Source organism: Vicugna pacos, chromosome 8 (assembly GCF_048564905.1).
Source record: "Vicugna pacos chromosome 8, VicPac4, whole genome shotgun sequence".
Lineage (NCBI taxonomy): Eukaryota > Metazoa > Chordata > Mammalia > Artiodactyla > Camelidae > Vicugna > Vicugna pacos.
The window spans coordinates 33,645,582-33,670,087 of NC_132994.1; the positions used below are offsets into that span (position 1 = coordinate 33,645,582).

General features: G+C 36.3%; 1 protein-coding gene, 1 long non-coding RNA gene and 1 other non-coding gene across 5 annotated transcripts in view; 1 reads left to right on the plus strand and 2 right to left on the minus strand.

Annotated features, from left to right (window-relative positions):
• AFG1L (AFG1 like ATPase) overlaps positions 1–24,506 on the plus strand; it is a 185,859-nt gene that overhangs the window by 23,908 nt on the left and 137,445 nt on the right. For all 3 annotated transcript variants that reach the window (XR_012074903.1, XM_006205633.4, XM_015240421.3), the window contains exons 2-3: positions 1,902–2,125; positions 19,135–19,186. Coding sequence is in view for 2 of the 3 variants with exons in the window: in XM_006205633.4 (XP_006205695.1) it covers positions 1,902–2,125; positions 19,135–19,186 (276 nt within the window). In the remaining variant the exon portion in view is untranslated. The remainder of the gene's footprint in view (positions 1–1,901; positions 2,126–19,134; positions 19,187–24,506) is intronic.
• Positions 751–3,990, minus strand: LOC140697689 (uncharacterized). Its single transcript, XR_012074905.1, has 3 exons — positions 3,854–3,990; positions 2,733–2,927; positions 751–830 (listed from the first exon to the last, which is right to left on the minus strand). It is a non-coding gene; the product is annotated as an uncharacterized lncRNA (long non-coding RNA).
• Positions 13,049–13,121, minus strand: TRNAG-ACC (transfer RNA glycine (anticodon ACC)). The gene has a single exon. It is a non-coding gene; the product is annotated as a tRNA-Gly (tRNA).

A 24,506-nucleotide genomic window follows, 5' to 3' on the forward strand; every position in this document is an offset into this window, starting at 1 on the left:
CTCAGGAAAATATTTATGTTTATCAGTTTATTTTAGAGAGTACAACTCAGAAACAGACATGGAAAAGACTCACCGGGCAAGGGATGGGAGCAGGGGTGTGGAGCTTCCATGCCCTCTCTGGGTATGTCACCTTGATTTGTTCACCATCCTGGAAGCTCTCCAAATCTCATTGTTCAGAAGTGTTTATAGAATTTAATCGCCAGCCTCCCCTGCCCTCCCAGGTTGTGGGGTGGAGCTGAAAGTCCCAACTCTCTCAACACCTGGTCTTTCTGTGGACCAGCTCTGTCCTGAGGGTATCTTGGGGCCCCACTCTAAGTTCATTAGCATTAATGTGTGGTGGAAAGAGGCTCATTATGACTAACAAAAGACACTGTCACTCAGGAAATTCCAGGAGTTTTATGAGCTCTGTGCCAGGGACTGTGGACAAAGGCCAAATATATTTCTTCTTGTACCACCCTGGTAAACATCTCAAATTGCTGGAAACCTTTACAGAACTCTGAACCTATGCCTCCAGCTTTAGCACTGAGCCCAAGCCTTGTCTTTGGTCTTATGAGGCCTAGGCTTCCAGGAGACCCTTAGTCCCGTTCTCTTTTGCAGGCTGTAAGCCCCCTGTATTAGTTAGGGTACAATTTAGGCTTCTGTAACAAAGAGACCCCAAAATACACTGCTTGAAAAACAAGATAGACGTTTATTTTACATAAAAATCAGGCAGGTGGTCCAGAGCTGGTTTGGCAGCTCAGCATTGTTGGGGAACTTTGCTCTGCTTTGCTCAGCATTCTGTGTGCTTCTCCTTGCCAGGTTGGCTCCTCCAGCTGCAGTCATGGCACTTTCTTCCCAGTCAGAGGGAGGGGAGGAAAAGGGAGGAGGGGGATTTGCCCTTTCCCTTTAAGAGCTCCGTAGCAGAGTTGTACACATTTCAGCTTGTATCCCATTGGTCATAGAGCCATCCTGGCTGCCAGAGAGGCCAGGATATGGAATATTTCCCTGGGCAGCCTTGTATGCAGCTAAAACCTCTATTCAGAAAGGGAGAGCAGCTGCTAGAGGACATCCCTGCCTTATCCTTAACAGTCATGGTATATTTAAGGATTTCTTCCTCTTAGAAAAAGATGGAAATAATGTCGTGACTGTTAATTATTTTTTTCTAAAGTAAGTGATTTTCATATTATTGAAACAAAGGAAACATGATATTCAATGAGACAAGAGAAACAATGGCAAAGTACCCTTGCAAAATCTGTGTCTAAAAATGTGCCAGTTTGCTGCTCATTGAACCCAGGTAAGGAATGGAGTTATGCTTGAACCTTATCATGGCCTGTTTTCTTCCTGGAGAGGCTAAAAAAAGAGTTAGAACATCTTCCTCCTTTGAAACAGACACTCTTTGTGTCCCAACTCTTTATGTTCAGTGTAAAGGTGATGGAAAACGAATCTCATAAGCAGAGGGTGAAGTCAATGTGGTAACATCTGAATGCTGTGTTGTTTTGGATAGCAAGTAAGGAAGTAATAGAAAACCCTTTGAGACTAGTCTGTAAGTCCCTGCCTTGGTACTGAAGAGCCAGAGTTAGGCCTAATGCAGAGACAGGCACCACCCCTGCTGTGGGGAAGGATCTGATGAACCAGGTGGCTCATTCAGTGGAGTTCAGTGGAGCAGAGACTCTGGAGGGGGTTAGGCTTCCTAGAAGAGTAGTTATAGTGATAGCTTATGAGTTTGTTGTAAGTATTTTTATTGTATAAAATGTGTTTTATATTTTTATTTTTCTCAAAATGACATTGACAGTAACTGCTCAAATATATACAATTGTAACTGATTGAAAGTTCCAATGTGACCATTAAGAAACAAATATAGAGCACTATGAAATATCTTCATTTCAGAAAATCTAATATTTTATATATTTTTTTGTTTATAGCCTATATAGTTCAGACCCCCGAGAATATGTCTCCAACTGCTGCTACAGAGGCTTATTCAAAAGCTTTGGCTGTTTGCCATGGACCATTGGACCACTATGACTTTCTGATCAGAGCTCATGAGCTAAATGATGATGAACATCAAAGAAGAGTCATACAGTGTTTGCAGAAATTACATGAGGACCTTAAAGGATACAGTATAGAGGCAGAAGGCCTTTTTTCAAAGGTGAGGTTTGCATGACATTAAAGATTGAACAGTTAAAAGTATTATTTTTTCTAAAGTAGGTATTATTGTTTTTATTTACTATTGTCTATACTTTTGTCTATACTTACTAAAGTAAGTATATTGTCTTTTTTGAAATGGACTAAATGCAGTACAGTCATGAAACAGTTTGAAAGTTTCCTGCCAGTTCCTTTAAACAAGCTCTGTTGGATCCCCATTCTTGACCTCTTGATGTTCCATAGCTTTCTTTTACCATCATGGGAATTCAAATAGCTTCATATTGAGGTATTTAAAAAATACCTAAATACCAGTCAAAGTAAAAACTTGTTCAGTTCAAACCACCCCCTCCCCAGCTCAGGCCTGGCCCAGGATCAGCAGTGGAAAAGGGGGAGTGACTTGTTCTTCTCTCCCCCTCCTTCTCCTTTCTCTGCTAGCCTGGCTTCTCTAGGGTCAGAATGAGAGGGATAGAAGATTAGAGTGAAACAACAGAGTCTTAAATGACAGGTGTTAAGGGCCTTTTGTGTGGTGGATGCTGACATGCTAGCTCTTTGTGAGGGGCATTTGATGGTTTCCTCAGGACTCCCACAAAGACCTCCACTCTGTGACTGACCTTCTATGGAGCACCTTGAACCATCGCATGCTGCTGGGATGCCCTTTCCCTTAGCCTTCTTCGGTGGGGTCCTTTCAGGACAGCTCTAGCCAGGTCACCTTTATGATGTCTGCTTAGGCCACAGGAAGTATGACATCTCCTTTCTCCAACGTCTGTTGCGTGGGCAGCTTCATTCAGCCTCCTGCCCTTGGGCTTCTGCAGATATAAGAAACAGGCATCAGTCTTTGTCCTGTACACCTCCATACTCCTGAGGACACACGTCAAGTTCTTCCATGAACTCTTCCACACCCTGCTATGGTAGCTAATAGTAGATTTTCTCACATAAACAAGCATCCCCCTTGGTGAGGGGGATGCCCATTTTGCCTTAATTCTAATCTCTTTGGATGCTTCTCTTGGGGAACCCCTGCACTTGGCATGAGGTTCATTTGAGGGAACTGCCACAGCATTCTTTACCCAGCTAACAACTTTCTACTTTAATTACTTTGGTTTTAGGGCTTTTTTTTTCCTCCTCTTTTTAAGTAATTCTTCCATGGATACAACTAGTGCCTCTCTTTAGTGTGTAGAGGAACCTGTCTCCCCTTGTCCTCAGCTTTGAGTTTTTGTTGAAATTATAGTACAACAGGAAAGCTCCCCTTCCTTATCCTGCTATAGAAGCCATTGTCATTAGAAACTAGTTTTCCTTTAATTGATTGGCCAAACCACTTCTCCCCTGCCCCCGCACACAAATATTCTTTTATTATAAGGTCTTTAGAAGAAAGGTACTGTGTAACATATGTTAGTATTACTTTACTTAAAAACTAATGAAAGTAATATTACTTTTTAAAAAGCATTTGAGAGTGTAATGAAATAGTTTTATTTTTATATAAGGAAAAAGGCTGTCATTGTATTAACATCTTTTCGTTAAAAGGAACAGAGAATCAGTTAGGTTTGAGAAGGAGATGGAGATACAGAATAAGATTACATAAGAAAATAGCAATGAAGGGCATCTCCATCACTCAGCCAGGCCTCACAGAGCCTGTGCCAGCTTTCAGCAACGTCAGTGACTCTGAAAGCTTTGATGACTTATAGTAGGAGGTACATGTTGATTCTCCAGTGCTCTGCCATTCACATAATCTGCTTACTGTTTGCTCCTTTTCCCTCATGTCTGTTTCCACTTCTGTTCGTTCTATAGTTTCTCAATTCTCTTCCTGTATCTGTGGTTTCAGTTCCTGGGTAAGAATCTGACAGGCCACCCAGTCACTTCATCCCTGTTTGGACAGAGCTTTCACACCAGTTTTCGAGAGGCTGCTAGTCAGCACAAAGATTGGATCTCTCTGTAAGGTGCCACCTAGGGCTCCTGTGGGCAGGGTGATTTCCCTCAGAAGTGGATTGTGAGTGTGGGAGCCACTGTGATTGGCCAGTTCAGCACAATGGCAATAAGAAATAATTATGAGTTATCCCTTTTGATAGCCAGTTTTTTCTCTTCTTCCCATATTTCCAAAAGTTTATAGGTGAGTCAAGAACTAAAAAGTTTGGAAAATATAGATTGCTTAGGTTACTGCATACCTAATTATAGTCTGCATCTCAGGTGGTCTTCCAAATAAAATAAGTTTGGTTATGTGTCAGAGCCAGGAAACAGGATTTTTTTACTTAACCAGATTGTTGTTGTTGTTGTTGTTGTTATCTGAAAGTTTAATTGCTCTCATGAATTTTGCATCTTGTTCCTGGTCTAGCCCTCTCCCTTTTGGAAATACAGTCCTTTTTTTTTTTCCCTCCTCTAAGCTCTGTATCATCCATAGGGCTCATCTTACCGGGGTGATGAACTTCCACCCAGTCAAAAGTATTCCATAATCATTAACTTATCTGATGACTAATTCAACAATGTGGTTTTTTCCTTTAAAATTATTAGTTTAATTCCCACACATCCACCTTTGATTTATGAATTGGCTATGCTGGGTCTGCCTAGTAAATAGGCAGCTATTTAGCAGTTAGTAAATGAGATACTTATTATGTAGAGGACCTGGTTTTATTGTGTAATTGTAATCTTATGTAAGGAGGAGATTTGAAAAGTCAGGTAGTTTCAAATGTGTCTAATGAAAGCTTATGTTTGTTAAGTCCTAATGTATATGGTACATACGTGAACGAATATAGAGTAGATAGATCAGCCTCTCTTTTGTAGTATTTGAGTTTCTTAGTTTCTTAAGTTTCTTAGTTTCCTGTAGCTTCTTAAGCCCACCAGATCTTTTGTGTGTGTGTGTGTGTGGATTTATTCATTTGCTATAGACTTCACTAATAAGTTGACAATAGAGTCTGAACTGCTAAAATAAGAATTTTAGAAGGTAGGAGAAAACTGATTAAATTTTTAGGCAACTTACTTAGGAAAAGAAAATTTAAAATATGTATATGCATACAAATTATGGGACTTTGAGAAAAGAATATTGACATTAGGCCAGCTATTCACCCTGCAGTGGCCTCTAGGTGTTCAAGTGAAAGGAAGAGTCATACGTATCTCACTTAAAATCAAAGGCCTTTAAAAATGATTAAGTTTCCTGAGAAGGCATTTTTTAAAAAAATTAACTGTACTTCAATTGAAAACCAAACAAATAAGCAACCCATTTAAAATATGGGCAGAAGAACTGAACAGACATTTTTCCAAAAAAAGGAAATGTAGATGGCCAACAGGAACATGAAAAGCTGCTCAACATCACCAATATCAGGGAAATGCAAATCAAAATCACAGTGAGACACCAGCTCACACCTGTCAGAATGACCATCATTAAAAAGAACACAAATAATAAATGCTGACAAAGACGTGGAGAAAAGGGAACCCTTGTGCACTATTGGTGGGAATGTAAATTGGCGCAGCCATGTGGAAAACAATATGGAGGTTTCTCAAAAACCCCAAAACAACCACCACATGGCCCAGCAGTTCCACTCCTGGGCACATACCTGAGAAAAACAAAAACATTAATTCAAAAAGGTACATACACTCTGCTGTTAACAGCAGCACTATTTACAATTGCCAAGATATAGAAGCATCCTAAATGCATATCAATAGATGAATGGATAAAGAAGATGTAGCACATATATGCAGTGGAATACAACTCACCCATAAAAGGAAGGATATTTTGCCATTTGTAGCCCTTCATTAACTTTTTTTTTTCTTTTTTGCCCTTCAAAACCCAGAATTTTATAACTGGCATAAACATTTGCATTGCATTAAAAACAACAAAATACCTAGAAATAAACTTAACCAAGGAGGTTAGCTATACTCTGAAACTGTAAAACATTGATGAAGGAAATTGAATATGATGCAAAGAAATGGAAAGATATCTTGTGCTCATGGATTGGAAGGATCAACATTATCAAAATAAGCCCACCAAATCTTTAACATTAAAAAAACCCCAAACATCTAGTGTAATTTGAATAAAACATATGTAAAAAGCTTTAATTTTGAAAAAGGAAAATTCGGACTGTTAGGTTTTCCAACAATAGAAGAACTTTATTAATATGTAGAGTTCTTGATTATAGCATATGTAAGTTTAAGGTATACAGTGTTATGATTTGATACTTGTATACATTGCAAAATGATTACCATAATAAAGTTAGCTAACATCTATATCCCCTCACATAATTACTATTTCTTTTTGTGGTGAAAACATTAAAGATCTACTTTTTCAACAACTTTCAAATATATAATATTGTATTGTTAATTATAGTCTTTATGCTGTACATTAGATCCCTAGAACTTATTCATCTTATAGCTGGGAGTTTGTATTCTTTGACCAATACTTTGCCATTTCCCCTACCCCTATAGCCCCTGGTAACCGCCATTCTATGAGTTAGGCTGTTTTAAAATTCTGCGTATAAGTGAGAATATACAGTATTTTCTTTCTCTGTCTGACTTATTTCAGTTAGCATATATGGGCATTTGATTTTGTTTTTGATGTAGATGTTTAAATACTCATTATAGTGGACTTCAGAAAAAAATTGTACTCCTAAGAAACTTTCTCTAAGGGTAAGCCATAATGTTAGAATAAAATACTAGCATTATTAATCAATGAGAAGAAATTGTAGAAGACTTTTAGGCTGTTTCACCTACGTATGTAACAATGTTTTCTCTAATAAAAATTTGAAAAAGTTATGAGCAGATGACCATCCTATATGAGCAACAAACTGTGAAGAATGAGCATCTACAACTACTTCACTTTTGTTATCAAATAAAACTTACAGCCAGGTTAATCTGAGACATTTAATGTATGCATAATTGTTACTGTACTATGAGGTAATTAGGCATAAATGGTAAGTGGTTCATGTAAATCACTATAATTAGAATTACTTTTACACAGCCAAATCAAGCATTTCTAGAGCCATGGAAGGAGAGAATTAAACAGAGTGTGGAGCTATTCTGAAAATCTCTGTTTCCATTAATCAGGGGGTTGACAGCAGCCAGGTTTTTTCATCTCTTGGGAGGAGACATCATAGCCAAAGAGACCTGGGAGTTAGGGAAGGGGAGAAGGGACAAAATTCCTTTTCTTTTTCTCCTGCTCTCCACAAAATAATTGTTTTCCCCTAATGAGAAATTATTATTTCCAACTTTCTCTTACAACCTACCATCTTTTATTTGGATACCTCTCCTCACCCTCCCAAGAACAATGTACATAGCAGGTAGAAGACCTACGCTGCCTTAAATCCAGGTGCTCCTAGCACCTGGAGGCCGTGAGCAGGCTACCTGGAGTGCTGGGCTGTGGACTTTTCTCTCAGGAGATGCAGGAGACCTAGTTGTCTGGATCCCTTCAGTTATTTACCCAAGACTAGGCAGTTTGCTGTTTTCTCTCAGTTCCTCCCTTCTCCTCCAGCTAAGGGAGTCAACACTTACTCTCTCTCTTCCTCTTAGAACTGGAATTTCCTATAGGTGAAGTAGGTTGAACCATGTGATTTAGGTAAAGCTTCCCTGATTCCTGGAACTTTATCCTTTAGAACATCATAAGCAACATTGAATACAAAATAGATGCAAAAAAGATGAGAAATATTTTTAAATGAATATTTTCTTCTACAAAATTTTTATGAAAACTGAAGCATTATGTCCTGGCTCAATGATGGCATTATCTGTAAGGAAGTGAGATTGGGAGTCAGACTACATTGTTTTTTTGAGAACTAACACATGCCAAAGACTCATTTAAAGTCTGAAATTTGAGAAGCAGAGTGTAATGGGCCTGTTTCAGTCTCCAGAATAATTAACCAATATATTCAATTACATTTTAAGTTTCATCATGGTTCTAAGAGGTAAAATTATGCCATCAACATAGACGATAATTTTTTTTTTTACTTTTTTCTTCCAGTTTTAATGAGATATATTTGATATAGAGCAGTCTTGAAGGGTCAGATTCCAAATGTGGGTATATACATCAAAATTAACAACATAAAACTCACAAAAAAATTAAAATATGTATCTATTAACTATTTGCTCCTGAAAAGGATCAATATCACTATGTTTAAAATCCTTTTTTCACATGTTAAAAAAATCGATTAAAAATATATTTAAGTGTGATCAGTATCACTTTGTTTAAAATCCTTTTTTCACATGTTAAAAAAAATCGATTAAAAATATATTTAAGTTACTTTCACATATGTCTTATAATTAAGATACTACTCTTGACATATAAAATGGCTTTGTTATTTCAAATGCGTCCAGTTTCCGAATTGGTCATATAACAGTTTCAGTATTACAGAAATTCAGTATTATTCATATAATAATGGACTGTTAATCAAATTAAATGCAATGTTTACTATCTAGAGAGAATAATAAAATATAAACAATGCACTCAAGATTAACATTTGAATAAACTTTGTGAAATACTTCTGAGAATTATTATCCTATAAAACTTCCATTAGTGGAAAAGTATATCACTTAAGTAACAGCAATTTTTGAAATTAAAGTTGAGAACTTAAAATTACATATGAAGAGAGACAAAAAAAAAATTCAAGTTTCTTCTCAGATTCAGAATGTTCAGTGGTAGATTTGTGTGAAGATTGAATCAACCCTAAAGGTAATTCTTTATACTTTTCAGGATGTGGGAATGATGGGGGAAATTCCAGCACATAGGAGAGGAAAATCAGATTAAATTAGATAGTAGGCTAGAAAAATCCCTTGGCAGAAAGTATTTATGGAGAAGGAAAACAGAAGTCTCCATTTTAAGACTTGTTCACTTGGATCCACTGGCAACAAGGACTTGGAGTAGAAGTAGGGAGGAAAGTGTGGTAGCAAGTGTGAGAATCTGAGTAGAGGGCAGTGGAAAGATCTCTTTTTAGATATGGCTGACCATTTGGTTGAAGGGCATTGCTCTGTTTGGAAAAACCACATGATATGGTAAATTTTGACATGTATTCTAGTAATTTCATTCTTCTTGTAAAGTTACCAGTCAACTTATCTAGTTATGAGTTGTTTAGATTATTTTTCAGTAAAATCTATTTTAGCCTGAAGTTCAGAGTTCTTCACCAGTTGCCTCCACATTTGCTATTCCTAAAGATTCTCTATGAAGGTGGCTTCTTTTAAGGGTAACTAAAAGAAATTATATTCTCTTTTAATAATGTTAAACTTTTCAAGAGTTAGATATTTGCCCTCAGTTAGTTTCTTAAGTTGAATAGTAATTCTGATTTTGCTTTATATAATTGATTTTTAACTGAGTGAAAACCTCTGTTTGGAAATGAGAGAACTATAAGAAAAACTGAGCAATTCCATGCCATCATCTCCTATGGAGATATGTAGATTTTAGGACCTGAACACACATTTCAGGCTACATTGCCACAGCCATGTGCTTCAGGACAAGCCTGAGGCACAGCTCCAAGGCTATCCATAGCTCCTTCACGGCAATGAAGACCACCACAGAGCTGCCTTCAGTTGCCTTTGCCCCAGTGAACCACAGAAAGCCCCCACAAGTATTTCTCCCTGTAGCATACTCCCACCTGGCAAGGGTGGCTTGTTAGCAGAGCAGATACAGGTGGTGCTGTCTTGCCTCCAGTTACCTCCCATTCAGTGCACTCTCTACAATATATCAAGAATGATATTTCTAACAGATAGGGCCATTGTTCTGCTTAACGCTTCTCGGTGCCCTCCAGAGAAAGTGCAAACTCTTTAGCGTATTCTACAAGGTCCTTGAGAGCCTGGTTCCTGCCTCTTGCCAGCCTCATCTGTCTTTGTTCTCTGCTGGCAATAAAAGCACCAGCTATGAAAAGCTACTTGAACATCCTTGGACACAACTGGAATCTACAGCCTCTGGGTGTTTGCCAAGGCTATCCCTCACCCCTCCGACCCTTTTACTATGACCCATCTCATTTTGCCTACCTGTTGACCACATGCTTCTTTAGTAAATACTGTGCCACTGTTTTCTGGCCCTCTAAGTTTGCAGAACCTATCTCACTGCCTGGTACAAAGTAAGTGCTCAATGCCCAATCCATGTTTCTGTAATAAATGAAAAAAATATGAAGATTTGAATGAATAACAAAGTCATCATTGAAGATTCATGAAATAATCTGCTGACTCTAAAGGCAGTTTGTCTTGGTGGCTATTAGCCTGTCCATGTGTCTGTGTGAGAGTAAGATGTCTCTGTGAGTTCCTAACTTCACTTGTTTCTCTGTGGATGTGTTGGTGTTCTCATTTCCTCCATAATGTCAATTCTTTGAAAATCCTGGAGAAGCCTGGAAGGCCACTTTAATCCCTTAAATTCAGAATCTCTGCTGGGTTCAGACTGAGGGATATTTTCCACATCCTTCTTTTGATTAACTCCAGGTCAGTCTGAGAATTATGCTTATGTCCTGGACATCCCTCTGGACAAGCAGTGAGCTGGAGTAGATCACACCTAGCATAGCTTCAATCAAGCTGGTTCAGAAATCAAATATCATTCAAGAGTGAGTGAATGTGGAAAGATTTGCTGAAGAACCTACTGCCTGTCGTTTGTTTCCCACTAACAGATACAGACACTCAGAAATGCTTGTTGCTTGAATGCATACAGCATTAAAAAGTCATTTACATCTTCAAACGCTTATAATCAGAAATTGAGCCATTTCTTATGCTAGTTGTTTTAGAGGCTTAAACTCCCCTCCCCCCACTTGCTAGTTATTTAGATACTTAAAAGGCTTAATTATACTAGTAAACTAAGCAAATTGGTGTACTTTAGGTTACACAGGTTCTTTTGCAAATCAGCTGAAGGCGTTTAAAAAAAGATTTTCATTTAAAGAGAATTTATGGGTGCCAACATATAGTTCAGTTCTTTAGTTTTTAAAGAACTTCTTAGAAACCTGAAGTGATCTACTTTTATCAAAAAGTGGTCTATGTTGAGAATGATATAATGCTAGTTTTTAAAAGATGTAATTATACTCAGCATTCCAGCTGGAATCATTGTCTCTGATTCTATCATTTTGGGAGACAATAATGGAATGGTGAGGCGAGTGGGGGGAAACAGGAAGTATTACTGCATTTTAAACACATTGAAAACAACATTTTTTATTTTAAAACTCCACCCTTATTATCTAATTGTCCTAATGGAAATTATGCTGGACTAGCAGGTGGATACACTAGAAAGATGAAGAACATGCTATTTTAACTATAACTTTGATGAGAATCACCTTGGATTATTGTTTAATGCTAGAATTTTAATACCATAAGGAATAAAGGATAAAGTTAGAGTGATTAAATCAAAATATTTGGAATGATGGATGACCAGTGTTTATTTTGCAGATGTTAAAGGAATAGTTTGGAAAGCAACTGTCTAAAATGCAAATATGCAGATACTTTTGGAATAATTTTAGACTTAGTTCAAAAGTAAAAGTAATACAGTAATTAGTTGTCTTACCAAATTTTGGTTTTTGTTTTTCCCAACTTTTTATTTTGAAAAATTTCAACCATATGCTTAAAACCACTAGTGGGTAACATTTGCCACATATGTTTTCTCTCTCACTCTCAATAGTTTTTGTTTTTTGGGGGTTGGAGGGAGTAATTAGGTTATTTATTTACTTTTCTATCTATCTATTTGTTTATTTATTTTTAATGGAGGTACTGGAGATTTAACCCAGGACCTCATGCATGCTAGGCATGCACTCTTATCACTGGGCTATACCCTCCTCTCCTCGATAGTTTTTCTTTAATCATCTGAAGGTAAGTTGTAACATCGTAACCCTTGACCTCTAAAAACATCATTATGTATCTCCTAATAAGGACCTTCTCCTACATAACAGTATTACCATTATTACATCCAAGAAATTTGACATTGATGTAATGATATCTAAAATAGGGTCACCCAGTTTAGCAAATACAAATACAGAATTTCCAATTAAGCTTGAATTTCAGGTAAATAATGAATAGGTTTTTTAGTATATGTATGTCCCATGCAATATTTGGGGAAAAAATTACTTAATGTCAATCTGAAATTCAAATTTAACTGGGCATCCTATATTTTACATGGCAATCCTAATAACTTCAGATTTCTTAATCCCACTTCAAATTTCTTCAGTTATCCCTCAACTGTTCTTTTAACTGAGTGTGTGTGTGTATACATTTGGTTCCAGGATTCATGCTTTACATTTGATTTTGTCTAATAAAATTTTGGTAGAATAATTATCAGGTATTTAAAAAATATAAACCACATGTTCAAAGATTCTTTGTGTAGAAATGGGCTTTTATGTATATAAAAGTTAAAACATAAATTTTTACTAAGCTTAGTGATTTGGAGTGCATCACCAAATGTATAACAACCAGGACCCCAAACACTTGTCACATAAGCACATTTCCTTATTGGACAATTGGTAATATAGTTACATTGTTTAAAAATTTTTAAATCATTTTTCTGACATCTGTTTTTCTCATTATCCTCCCTTTTGATTTAGGTTATTACAGTAAGTCTCATAAACTTGAGATGCTCTCTTGATTAGGTATATATGAGTTCAATTTTGTTAAGACTCCACATATAAGTCAGTTAATAAGATATTTGTCTTTCTCTGTCTGATTTCTCTTAGCATAATGCCCTCCATGTTGTCATAAATGGCAGGATTTCCTTTTTTTTTTAAATGGTTGAATAATATTTTTGTGTGTGTGTGTGTTTATACACATATATATACATATATTTACACACACAAATAAACATATAACATTTTCATCATACATTCATCGTTCATCCATCATTGGACACTTGGGTTGTTTCCATGTCTTGGCTATTTATGAGCATTGGGGTACAGATATCTTTAAAAATTTTTACTTATTTTTTATTTTAAGTTTTTGGGAGGAATTAGGTTTTTAAGTTTATTTTATTAAGATAATTAGATTTATTTATTTATTTATTTAATGGAGGTACTGGAGATTGAACCCAGGACCTTGTGCATGGTAAGCACACACTCTACCACTGAGCTATACCCTCCCTGCTCCTTTACTCTTCTTGTGTTGTGGCTAGTGAGTCCTCTGGTGGAAGCACATCTGCTCCTCTCTAAATCAAACTTCTTCTTCTTCTTCTTTTTTTTTTTTAACATTTTTTATTGATTTATAATCATTTTACAATGCTGTGTCAAATTCCAGTGTAGAGCACAATTTTTCAGTTATCAAACTTCTTAATAAAAAGGAAAAACCCCATATCTATTTGGTAACAAATTAAAACATTATAAGGGAGTGCACAATTAAGTCCCTCTTATCACCACTGTTCCCTTTCCATAGGCATTCAGTCTTGTGGAGCCCTCCAGAAATTTTCTAAGCCTATACAAACAATTGGGTATGTGAATGGATGCCCACACATTCTTTCTTCTTTTTTATATAGTGGGACCATAGCATACACACTGGTCTGTACTTTTTATTTTTTAACTTTAACACTATATCCAGGAGACAATCCCACATCAGACTTTCCTTCTTCTTATAAAAGCTACCTAATTCTTTAAAATTCCTTCATATAAATGTTCTACAATTCAATAGCTTTTATTAGTGTTACAGTTTTCTATCACATGAATATACTGATATCCTATCCTATTAATGGACTCATAACATATCTTGTTAATGAACTGTACATGCATCTTTGTGTATATGCAGGGGTACTCCTGTAGGATAAATTTATACAAATGGAATTGTTAAAGGGTATGTGTACTTTACATTCTGATAAATAATGCCAAGTTGCCTTAAAGAGATTATAGCAATTAATATTTTTACCAGTTTCTGAGCCTTCCTGTCTCCCTGTATCTTTGATAATACAGTATCCTCTCAGACTTTAGATTTTTGTCATGGTGATATTTCTTTATTATTTTAAGTCACACTTCTCTTATTTTGAATGAGATTAAGTATTATTTCAAATATTTAAGCCATTTGTATTTGTTTTTCTTATTGATTTAAAAATCTCTTTGTTTACTAAGGAAATAAATTCTCGTCTGTAATAAATATTGTCATTTTTTTTGCAATATATTATTTGCCTTTTTACTTTTCTTAGCTTTCTTCCCCCCAAACAGAAATATTTAATTTCACTGCTTTTAATGTGTCTCTCTTTCCCTTGTGGTTTTTGGTTTATGTCTTGCTTTTAAGACATTACACTTTAAAGCTGTAAAAATAAGTTCATAGGAAGACATTTACAAAGATGTTGATGAGAAGGATTGCAAGAAAAGTGAAAAATTTAATTTGATGGGCTGTGGTTCTTAAGAAGGTGGTAGAGGAGGTAGGAACTAAGATCCAGAAATAAATAGAAGGTTGCGTTGGAAGAGGAATCATCTTCCTTTGTCATAGGAAGGAGAGAGGGAAGGATGGGTACAGCTATGGGAGGTCGGGATTGCAATTTCATATGGAAAGTTGAAGGAGTTCCAACCCAAAGCGTTCGGTTTTCTCTTTATGAAGAAGTAGGCATCTACTGAAAGTAATGGGGGAAGTGTAGTTTAGTTTGAAGGGAGCTGAGAAGGTTCTAGAGAATCATTGCAGAGCCTGAGAGTGAACTAACCAGTGAAACAGACTTGTTGACTAAATGGAGGGACACTCCTCAGAGCTTTCAGACTATTCTTAGCAGTCTTCAAAAGTCCAGGTATACGTGAGGGAAGGTCAGTATCTTAGTATGAGATTTTTTACATTTTTAGCTATCCTTCCATCATTTGTTTCTAATTTTATTCCATTATGGTTGCAGTACTGTGATTCTTTGGAATTTACTGAGGCTTCCTTTATGGCTTAGAATAAGGACTATATTTGAAATTGTGTTCTACATTCTTGAATGTATTCTTGATTTGTTTGGTAGAGTTTTATAGATATAAAATAGTGTACATTAGTGTTGTTCAGATCTTTGAGAGGATTGTGTCAAAGGTGTGGTGTTTCTTTTTTCATGGTCCACAGGTTTGGATGGAAGCAGGTATCAGTATGTGAAGTTTGCAGTCTTCAGCGTGAGTGAGTGGGCCCTATGATTAGGCATGCAGAGGTAGGCAGTCAATGGGAACTCCCTTGTGCCCTGCCCTGTACCCAGCAGATAAGGAAACCGCAGGTTATACAGTTGATGTGGCTTACCCAGAGTCATACATCTAATAAGTAGCAGAACCGGAATTTGTACCCAGATCTTTTGGGATCAACTCTAATACTCTTCTGCTATATCTCTTATGCTTAGTGGTGGTAGGTGATAGTTTTCCTCTGTCTTCCAACATCATCCTTAAGGTTATTTACCATGTGCACAATCTATAATACAGTATCACTGGATCCTTAAAAAACCCATTAGAGAAAGTGTCATCATCCTACTTCACAAGTTCCCTCAGATATAAGTATCATGACAAATCTTACAGCTGGTCACTAGAGAAACTTATTCATGTTCAGATTTTTAAGTCTTTGTCTAGTGTTAAGTGTGTGTATTTTTGGGGTTGGGCGTGTATCAGAGTCCTGGCAGAAAACTGTTCAGAGTAGATGTTTCAAATAAAGACTGAATCAAGAGATGACTTAGAGAGTCATGGATGGGCAGGGCAGGCCTCAGGCAGCAAGTAAGGGATGGAGAAGTGGAGGAGGCTGACAAGAGCTAGAGCTGTGCTGTGAGGACCTAATTGTTCCTGAGGGATGCAGCTCTGCCAGTGACACAGCCCCAAAGTAGGGAGGAAACAGAGAATGACCCGGATTTCTCTCTACCCCCTCCCTCCTATCCCCTGAAAGTAGTGCCTCCCAGGGGCTGAGCCCCGCCAGGAACCAGCCAGCAAGGTTAGCCCCCTGAGGTAGAGAGCAGGTGGAGGAGGCATGTGGGAATGGAAGGACATTTGGGATGGAGAATCCCAGCACTGAGGAACTGTGCCAGGATGGAGTGCTCTGAGACATAAAAACACATTACAGGAAATTAAAACATTGAGAAAGGAAATTTAATGGACTTGAAAAATAGGGTAAACTGTGAGAAAGTGTAAACTAGGAGCATGTAAATGATGTGGGTTTCTGTGTGAGAGTTATTTTCAAGAAAACTGTGTGAACCTAACTTTCCTTGAATTCACTGCTATGAATAATTTTAAAACTTCTTTAGGACCCATTTTATAGCCTTCTAAATAGTCTTACTGTTCTCCGTTAAACCCCTGATTTTCTCCTTCAAATACAGATTTTTAAACCCCTGAAACAATTTCAGTAATTTTTGTGAGACTGAAATTTTATTAGGAGAAAATTAGCTTGCTCTCCAGGTGAAAATTCTTGGAGTATATGTAGTATAGTCTGTCATTAGAGGAGCGTCCATTTTGTTTATCAGTTTATTTAGAGTAAAATCTGCATCTTAAACAGTATGCCATACTAGATATTTGTAATCTGAGATGTTTGACGATCTTTTCCTTCGGTACTCTACAACCATATCTCAATATCATCTTCTAAATATTGCCATAAATATAATATAGTATAATATAAATTATATATGTAATATAATATTTGCCAAAGTGCTCTTTCAAAAATACATTGAATAAAACAGAAAATGGAACCAAGTGAGATATATATATTTTGCAGCATTGAGTTCTTCCCATGTCATATTTTCCCCCATCTTTGTTAAAATTTTGCCTTGAACTTCATTTATTCAGTATATTATTGATTATATCATGAGTAGGCCCAGGACTATTCCTGTGAAATGTGTTGTGAAGAATTCTCAATTGACACTTCCAGTTACTTAATATAGAAAGTTGCTTTCAAAAGATTTCTAATACATAGAATATACTTAGAGAGTATTAGTTTCTATGTTTTCCAGTTTGAAGCTGTTTAAAATTATTGAGGAGGATAATGCTTTTTTTTTTTTTGGCAAGTTGAAAATGGAATAACCAGTGTACAAGAATAGTTCATATGAGATATTAGAACAAGACAAATTAAGAGGTTTTAGCAGGAGTAGAATTTGTTTTCAATCGAGATTTAAGAATAGTTGGAGAATTAATGTACAGAGGAACACAGAGAAGGCATCCACCTGGTAGAATCAAAGCAAAGAAGATCCTTTTGCTGAAACCGTGGTAAGGTTCTTCTGGAAGGGGCATGCTGGAGTCAGAGGCTGAATTTATAGAGAAAGCTGAGGGACAGCAAAGTGAGAGAGGTTTCTGAGGCATGTTGGAGTGACTGGACAGATTATAAAACAAAAGCATTATGTAGTAGATCCTGAAATTCAGCTTTTGAGGCTGTTTTCTGTCAAGATATTGACTGCTCTAGTTGGTGCTAAGTGGTAACCTTTGTCTGTTCTTACTCTCTGTGAGTTCTCTTGGCTCTGGCTTGCCTTGGTTTTTGCACAGGTGTCAAGGAGTTGTCATAGAGTTTGAAGGTTACTCTTCCAAGTGGGGCAAAATTCAGCATGTAATTTGGGTTGAAAATAGTATCAGGCAAAGAGAAGTTCCATTTTGTTTCTTCCTTAGAGGCCTTCATTCTCCTGTTTTGGTCTGGACTTGATTGCTTTCTTGACCTGCCTGTGCCACTGTGGTTCTGGAGCAACCCTCCATCTTACCAGATCTTTCCTCCCAGGATCCTCTGTGTTTCCAGGAGCATAGGTGTTCCTATTTCTCTTGGGGAGATTTTTTGAGACTATGCATGGAATGTCAGTTTCCCATTTTTATGGGAAAAATGATTGAGTCAGTTAGATTGGAAATGTTGTCCCTCAAATTTTATTCAAGTTTTTATTGGTTCTTTATGACCTATTCCCCTACCCACCTCTCACCTTCCACTGCCACCTTGGACATTTGTAGGATTTTCTTAATATTTCTGGCAGCTGAAATTTCAGGATTGTGACTTGTTATGGGTCTTATTTCTCTCAGTGTGCTGGATGCTTACTCTTTCCTTCCAATCTTGAAATCTGGTCCTTCAGATCTGAGAAAAATCTTAGATAATTTCATCCCCTCTTTTTTCTCTCTTTTCTCTTTCTGGAATTCCTTTTGGTCAGATATTAGACCCCCTCAATTAATTCTGTAATTTATTTTCCATCTTTTATTGTTATTGTCTATTTATATTTAATTAATTTTTTTTTAGCATTTCCTCAAGCTTATCTTCTTATCTGTTTTATGGAATTTTATTTCTTTTTGGGGGTGGGTGGAGATAATTAGGTTTACTTGCTTATTTTTTAATGGAGATATTGAGGATTGAACCCAGGACCTCATGCATGTTAAGCACATACTCTACACTGAGCCATACCCTCCCTGCCTTGGAATTTTATTTGTGCTACCATATTTTAAAATCTGAAGTAGTACTCTGTTTTGTTCTTAATATTCCTTTAAAAAATTGCATGTTGTTCCTGCTTTGTAGTTTTAATAGCTTCTTTTATTTTCCCCAGCATATTAATTACTATTGATTACAGTTTTATTTTGAAGTTCCTTTTTGCCTTCTGTGTAGTCTGTTTCCTCTGATTTTTTTACTTCCTGTATATTTGCTCTGGTCTCCAATTGTCATAATGGAAGGGTTTTTTCCCCACAAATTTCTGTCGATTCTTGGCTGTCAGTTCATTTTAGAGTCTTTTCAGATACTAACAAGCTGATTGAAGGCTCCCCCTTAAGAGGTTTGTTGACTAGTGTGCTTTAGTATGTGGTGATCTGATAGGAACCCAGTTCTTTCTCTGGAAGAAACCCACACGTAAGTGCCTGTGAGCCTTTTTTTCTGGAGACAGTTCAGTTTCTCCAGAAAAACGTCTTCTGATCCCTTGCTTGCCAGGGATAAGCTCAGCTGTCATTGTTTGGGGAGCCCATTTTGGAAAGAGAAGGAAGATTACAGGGTTAGTAAATGGTGAAAGGGATGTAAACTGCAGTCATGTGGCTTCAGAGCCTTTATCTGAGCTACTTTGATTCTAACCTCCTATTTTAAAACCTAAGTGGGGCTTCATGTCCTTTTACATCAATTTTTTTGTACTTGCGTGCAATAACTCGTTTCAGTCCTGTGCATAGCATGGTTAGGAACACTATCTATATGATGATATTCAATGATTTCTGTATTAGAGATTTATAATTTGTTCTTAATTTGCAGCTTTTTTCAAGGAGAAAACCTCCAAGGGGCCTGTATGTTTATGGAGATGTTGGTAAGTGTGTTAAAATAAGTTTTAAGTGACGGGTCCAAATAGAAATTTTCCCAGCTTTCACTCAGGGATAATTTCCATTTCTATCCCTCAATCCACTACCAGTAAGGGAGTAGGATGAGGCAAGGTAAAATAGGAGAAGAGGAGAGAGGAGTGCAGTTCCCTTAGTTTTTACTTTTATTTCTCATAGGGTGTGATTACAGTGGAAGGCAGGATTAGCTAGCATGTTAGCATGCAAACATTATTTAATGTATAAAGTGAGTTGATCTCAGGGAAGGAAATCATTTCTAGATAGGTTATTAGATAAATCAGAATTTCATTGCTCAGTGCTGTTTGACTCAGCTTAATACTTAAAAATACTGTTCATTTTTACTTTCAATTTTCACTAATATTTCTACTCATAACCTAAGCACTTGTCCTCAATTTAGTTATCTTTAGTTTAATGATGAGTGGACATTCTTAATGCATGAGTGGTAATATTTCCTTGGTCTCCCACTTCCATGCATTGGGTACAAAGACTCACATTTTCTTGGAAACCTTATGAACTGTCACTTACTTTCTAGATTTTCCTAATCAGTTAATGTCTTGCTTCTTCCCCAACTTAATTCTTACTGGAGTTGTCTGTTTTCTGGTTTTTATTTCCTTCAAACAATTCCTTTTCTCTTAGTACTAAACCTCTCCCTGGTTACCACCTTCACTGATGTCATGAAAGTGGCTCTTCCTTCATCTGGACTTAAGGCTTTTCAGTCACTTCTTTATTGGCATACTCAAAATGCACATTTAACGTCACAAGATCTGTTTTGGTCCTCAGCTAATAAATAAGCTTCAAGCTCCCCTTTAGCCATAAGAGATTTGCATTGTGAGGAAGTGGTGGCAGAAGTAGATTATCTTAGTAAGATTTTTAGGATAAGAAAAATAATAGGAGCTGAATAAGTAATTATACTGTCTTAAATATTAAGCTATTCTTTTCTGGGCCCTCCCTCTTCTGATTTGTTTATTAATGCCTCTAAATGCCTGTTTTACATTTACAGGATTAGCAAATCTAGAAAAAAAAAAAGAATTGTTTAGTTCACAGAAGTGATTGCTAGAGATTCTTCAAGTTGTTGAAGCCTGTAGATTTAAAAAATGTGAAAGAAGCTTAAACTATTCTTCTTCTTGGGTCATTGGCTAATTAGTATTTTTGAGACCAATACTTCTTATTTAGAATGTAATTTATACCAGGTATTCAATCGGTTTTATGTGTCTGTACCTTTGGGTACCACTAACAGATCTCATTCTGTTGTCATCTCTCATTTTCTGCCTCTTTGGAGAACATTTACTTCCTATACCTTCACTTTCATGTTCAGTCATTGCTAAAATCAGAATCTTTGTTTTTCTTGCTACCTTAACCACTTAACCATAAATGGAGATGGTTAGTAAAGCACGACGGTTTCCACTTCTGCAAAAGGACTTTAAAAAAAAAAACAACTATGAAAGTTGTTAAATTTTGGTTTGAAAAATACAACCATATTCTAACAAATTGAAGGGAGTATAATAAATGTAATTCATCTGAATGTTTGAAAGAATTAGAAAAGATATGATAACATGGGATATTCACATAAATTGGGTGTGTGACAATTTTGGGCTAAGAACATCTTCACAATGTAGAGAGGAGATGAGAAAGGAATTCTGAAACAGGAAATAAGGTGAACAGTTTGGTGGCCATACTCAGTTTAGCTTAGAATACTTACAAAATAGGTGATAAAAAAATAGGTCAAATTCTTATTTTGGGAGGAGCTCTCTGGCTGGGAGAATGGCCTCAGAATGCCTTCGCTAACGCTTATTCTTTATTATTTTTCTTTTTTAGACTTGGGAAATAGTTATTAAGAGACTTGATGGAAAAGAAATGTCTGTTGCTTATCATCCCCTTCCCTCTCCTTATTCTTGCCCTTGGCTTGGGCTCTGTCATGCCCACTTCCTGCTACTCTTTCTTCATAGGTGTGCTGAGATGATTGACTCAGATAGATCCTCATTCCAGGGAACCCCAGGAGCATTGATATCATCATGGTTCAATCTTGAAATGAAATGTTTTCATTAATAAAAGCCTTAGCATACCTTATGCAAAAGCCAAAAGCTGCAGTAGTAGTGTTTGGCTTCATTCTTACCCTACAATTGGCTTTCTTATAACAAGATTTCAGCTGTTAACTAGCAGACTGAATGGTTAATGATTTCTCCCATATATCAGAAAAGAATAAAAGTACATTTTTGTTTATCAGCCCCTTTTCTGTGGCCTCCTGGTTTAACCTCACCTGTTTCACATTGATAATTTCACCAGTGGAAAGGTAGGCTGGTTTTAAGGTTAGGAGTTGGAAAGCAAAATTCTGGAGTGGGAGGCAGTGATGAAGAACACTGCTTCCAGCTCTTTCTGCAGGAGGTCAGCTGTGAAAAGGGCACGACTGGAGTAGTCCTTTTTGGCTTCCTAACTATAGGCTTAAATGTTAGAATTTAAGAGTTTTAGGTTTTACAAATTACTCTCCTGGTAAGAATCTTTTGTGGAGAAAATTGCAGGGTTTTATTTTGGACTTTTTGGGATCAAAGCAAAACTGTGGAGTAGGTGAAATTTAGTGTTGGTTTCTTCCCTTCTTTTTTTTTTTGCAGCATCTCCTGTCCTCATTCTTCTAGTCACTCAACAAATGTTTGTTGAGCACCTGCCTTGTGCCAGGCAGTGTATTGTTTCTGGAAATGTAATGGTGAATAAAAGCAGACACAGCCTTTGCTCACCCTAAGTTTACAAACTGTTGCAATGGCTTTGAAATATTTTTGAACATGACTCACAAAGTGAGAAGTATATTTTATATCCTGAATTAGTATATGCTTGGGTGTATACACACTGTATATGTGTGTGTGTATGTATATGTATGTGTATATATGTATGTGTATATATATGTGTGTATGTGTATATATGTGTGTGTGTATATATATATATACATATTTATATGTGTGTGTATATATATATATATATATATATATATATATATATATATATATATGTAAAAACTTATTTGTTTTGTAGGATTTCCTACAACCTGGATTTTGCTGATGCATCTCTGTGGTGTGATATGAGTCTTCCAACTTAGTCTTTTTCAGGGTTGTTTTGGCCATTCCATGGCCTTTGCATTTCCATGTGCCTTTTAGAACTCCTTGTCAATTTCTTTTTTTAAAAAAAATCCTGGGCTTTTGATTGAGATAATGTTGAATCTATAGATCAGTCTCTACAAAGCATTGGTAACTTAAAATATTGAGTCTTCCAATCTATGAGCATGGTATATTTCTTCATTTTTAAATATCTTCTTTAATTTCTTTCAGTGGCGTTTTATAGTTTGTAGTACAGAGATCTGATGTGGTTTTTGAGTAAGTTTATTCCTATATATTTTATGTTTTCTAATGCTGCTGCAAATAGTATTGTATTTTAAAATTTTAATTTCTAGTTGATCACTGCTAGTGTATAGAATCAATTGATTTTTTTGATGACCTTGCTAAATTCAATGATTAACTCTAGTGGTTATTTGGTAGCTTCTTCAGGATTTTTTGTGTACACAATCACATCTGTGAATAAAGACAGTTTTACTTTTTGCTTTACAATTTTTATGCCTTCTAATTCTTTTTCTTGACTCACTGCACTAGCTAGGAGCTCCAGTAGAGTGTTGAATAGAAGTAGTGAGAGTGGATGTCCTTGCCTTGTGTCAAATTTTAGAGGAGAATGTTTAGCCTTCACTAGTGAGTATGAACCATTGTTAAGTATACAGTTCAGTGGCATTAATTACATTGACGTTGTTATGCAAACATCACCACTATTCATCTTCTGAACATTTTCATCATCCCTAAGTGAAACTCTGTTCCTTATTAAATAATAGCTCCCCATTCTATAACCCACTCTCTGCTAGTCCCTGGCAACCACCATTCTACTTTCTGTCTCTATGAATTTGATTATTCTAAGTATCTCATGTAAGTGGAATCATGTAATATATATCCTTTTGTTTCTTGCTAATTTCACCTAGCATAGTGTCTTCAAGATTCAATCATGTTGCAGCATGTATCAGAATTCTATTCTTTTTTAAGGCTAAGTAACATTCCATTATTGTATATGCTAATTTTGTTTATCTGTTCATCTATTGATGAATGTTTGGGTTGTTTCCATCTTCCGACTATTTTGAATAATGCAGCTGTAAACATTGATGTACAAATATCTATTTGAATCCTAGCTTTCAGTTCTTTTGTGTGTATCCAGAAGTGGAATTGCTGAATCATATGGTCATTCTGTGTTTAATTTTTTGACGAATTGCTATTTTTCATAGCAATTTGCTATTCCATAGCAAAATACTATTTTCCATAGCAGCTGCCCCATTTTACATTCTCACTAGCAATGTAGAAGGGTCCCCACTTTTCCACATCTTTATCAACCTGTTATTTTTCTGTTTGTTTGTTGTTTTCATAATAGCTATCCTAATGGATGAGAAGTATCTCATTGTAGTTTTGATTTGCATTTTTCAAAGGATTAGTGATATTGAGTATCTTTTCATTGTAAGGTTTTTGCTTTTGCCCTTTGTGAGGTTGAGGAAGTCTTTACCTAGTTTATGGGAATTTTTATCATGAATGTGGGTTGAATTTTGTCAAACATTTTTTCAGTTGTTAGTATTGTGTGATTTATATATGTTGAATTTTATTTTGGCAAGGAGTTTAATAAGTTACTTGCATACCAGCTGATTCATTTGAAGTATTTTCTTAATTGAACATTTTATTGAGATAATTATAGATTCACATGCAATTGTAAGAAGTAATACAGAGAGATTTGTGGTCATTTTACTCATGTCTGCCATAAGGCATTTTGCGAAATTATGGTCAACCAGGATATTGTCATTGGTACAATTCACTGATCCTATTCGGATATCTCCAGTTTTACTTGTACAGTCATACCTCGGTATCCGTGGGGGATTAGTTCCCGGAGTCTCCCAGGATACCAAAATCTGGTGATACTCAAGTCTTTTATATAAAATGGCATAGTACAATGAATACAATCGGCCCTCTGTATCCATAAGTTTCACATTGGCTGTGCTGTACTCTTTTATGTGTATTTAGTTCTATGTAATTTATCACCTACGTAGGTCCATCTGTCCACCACCACAGTCAAGATAATGAACAATTCTGTCATCACAAGAATCCCTTGTGTTGCCTATAATTTTATAACCATACCTACTCACTCTTCATTTTTACATCCTGGCAACCACTAATGTGTTCTCCATTTCTAAAATCCTGTCATTTCAAAAATGTTATATAATTTGAAAAG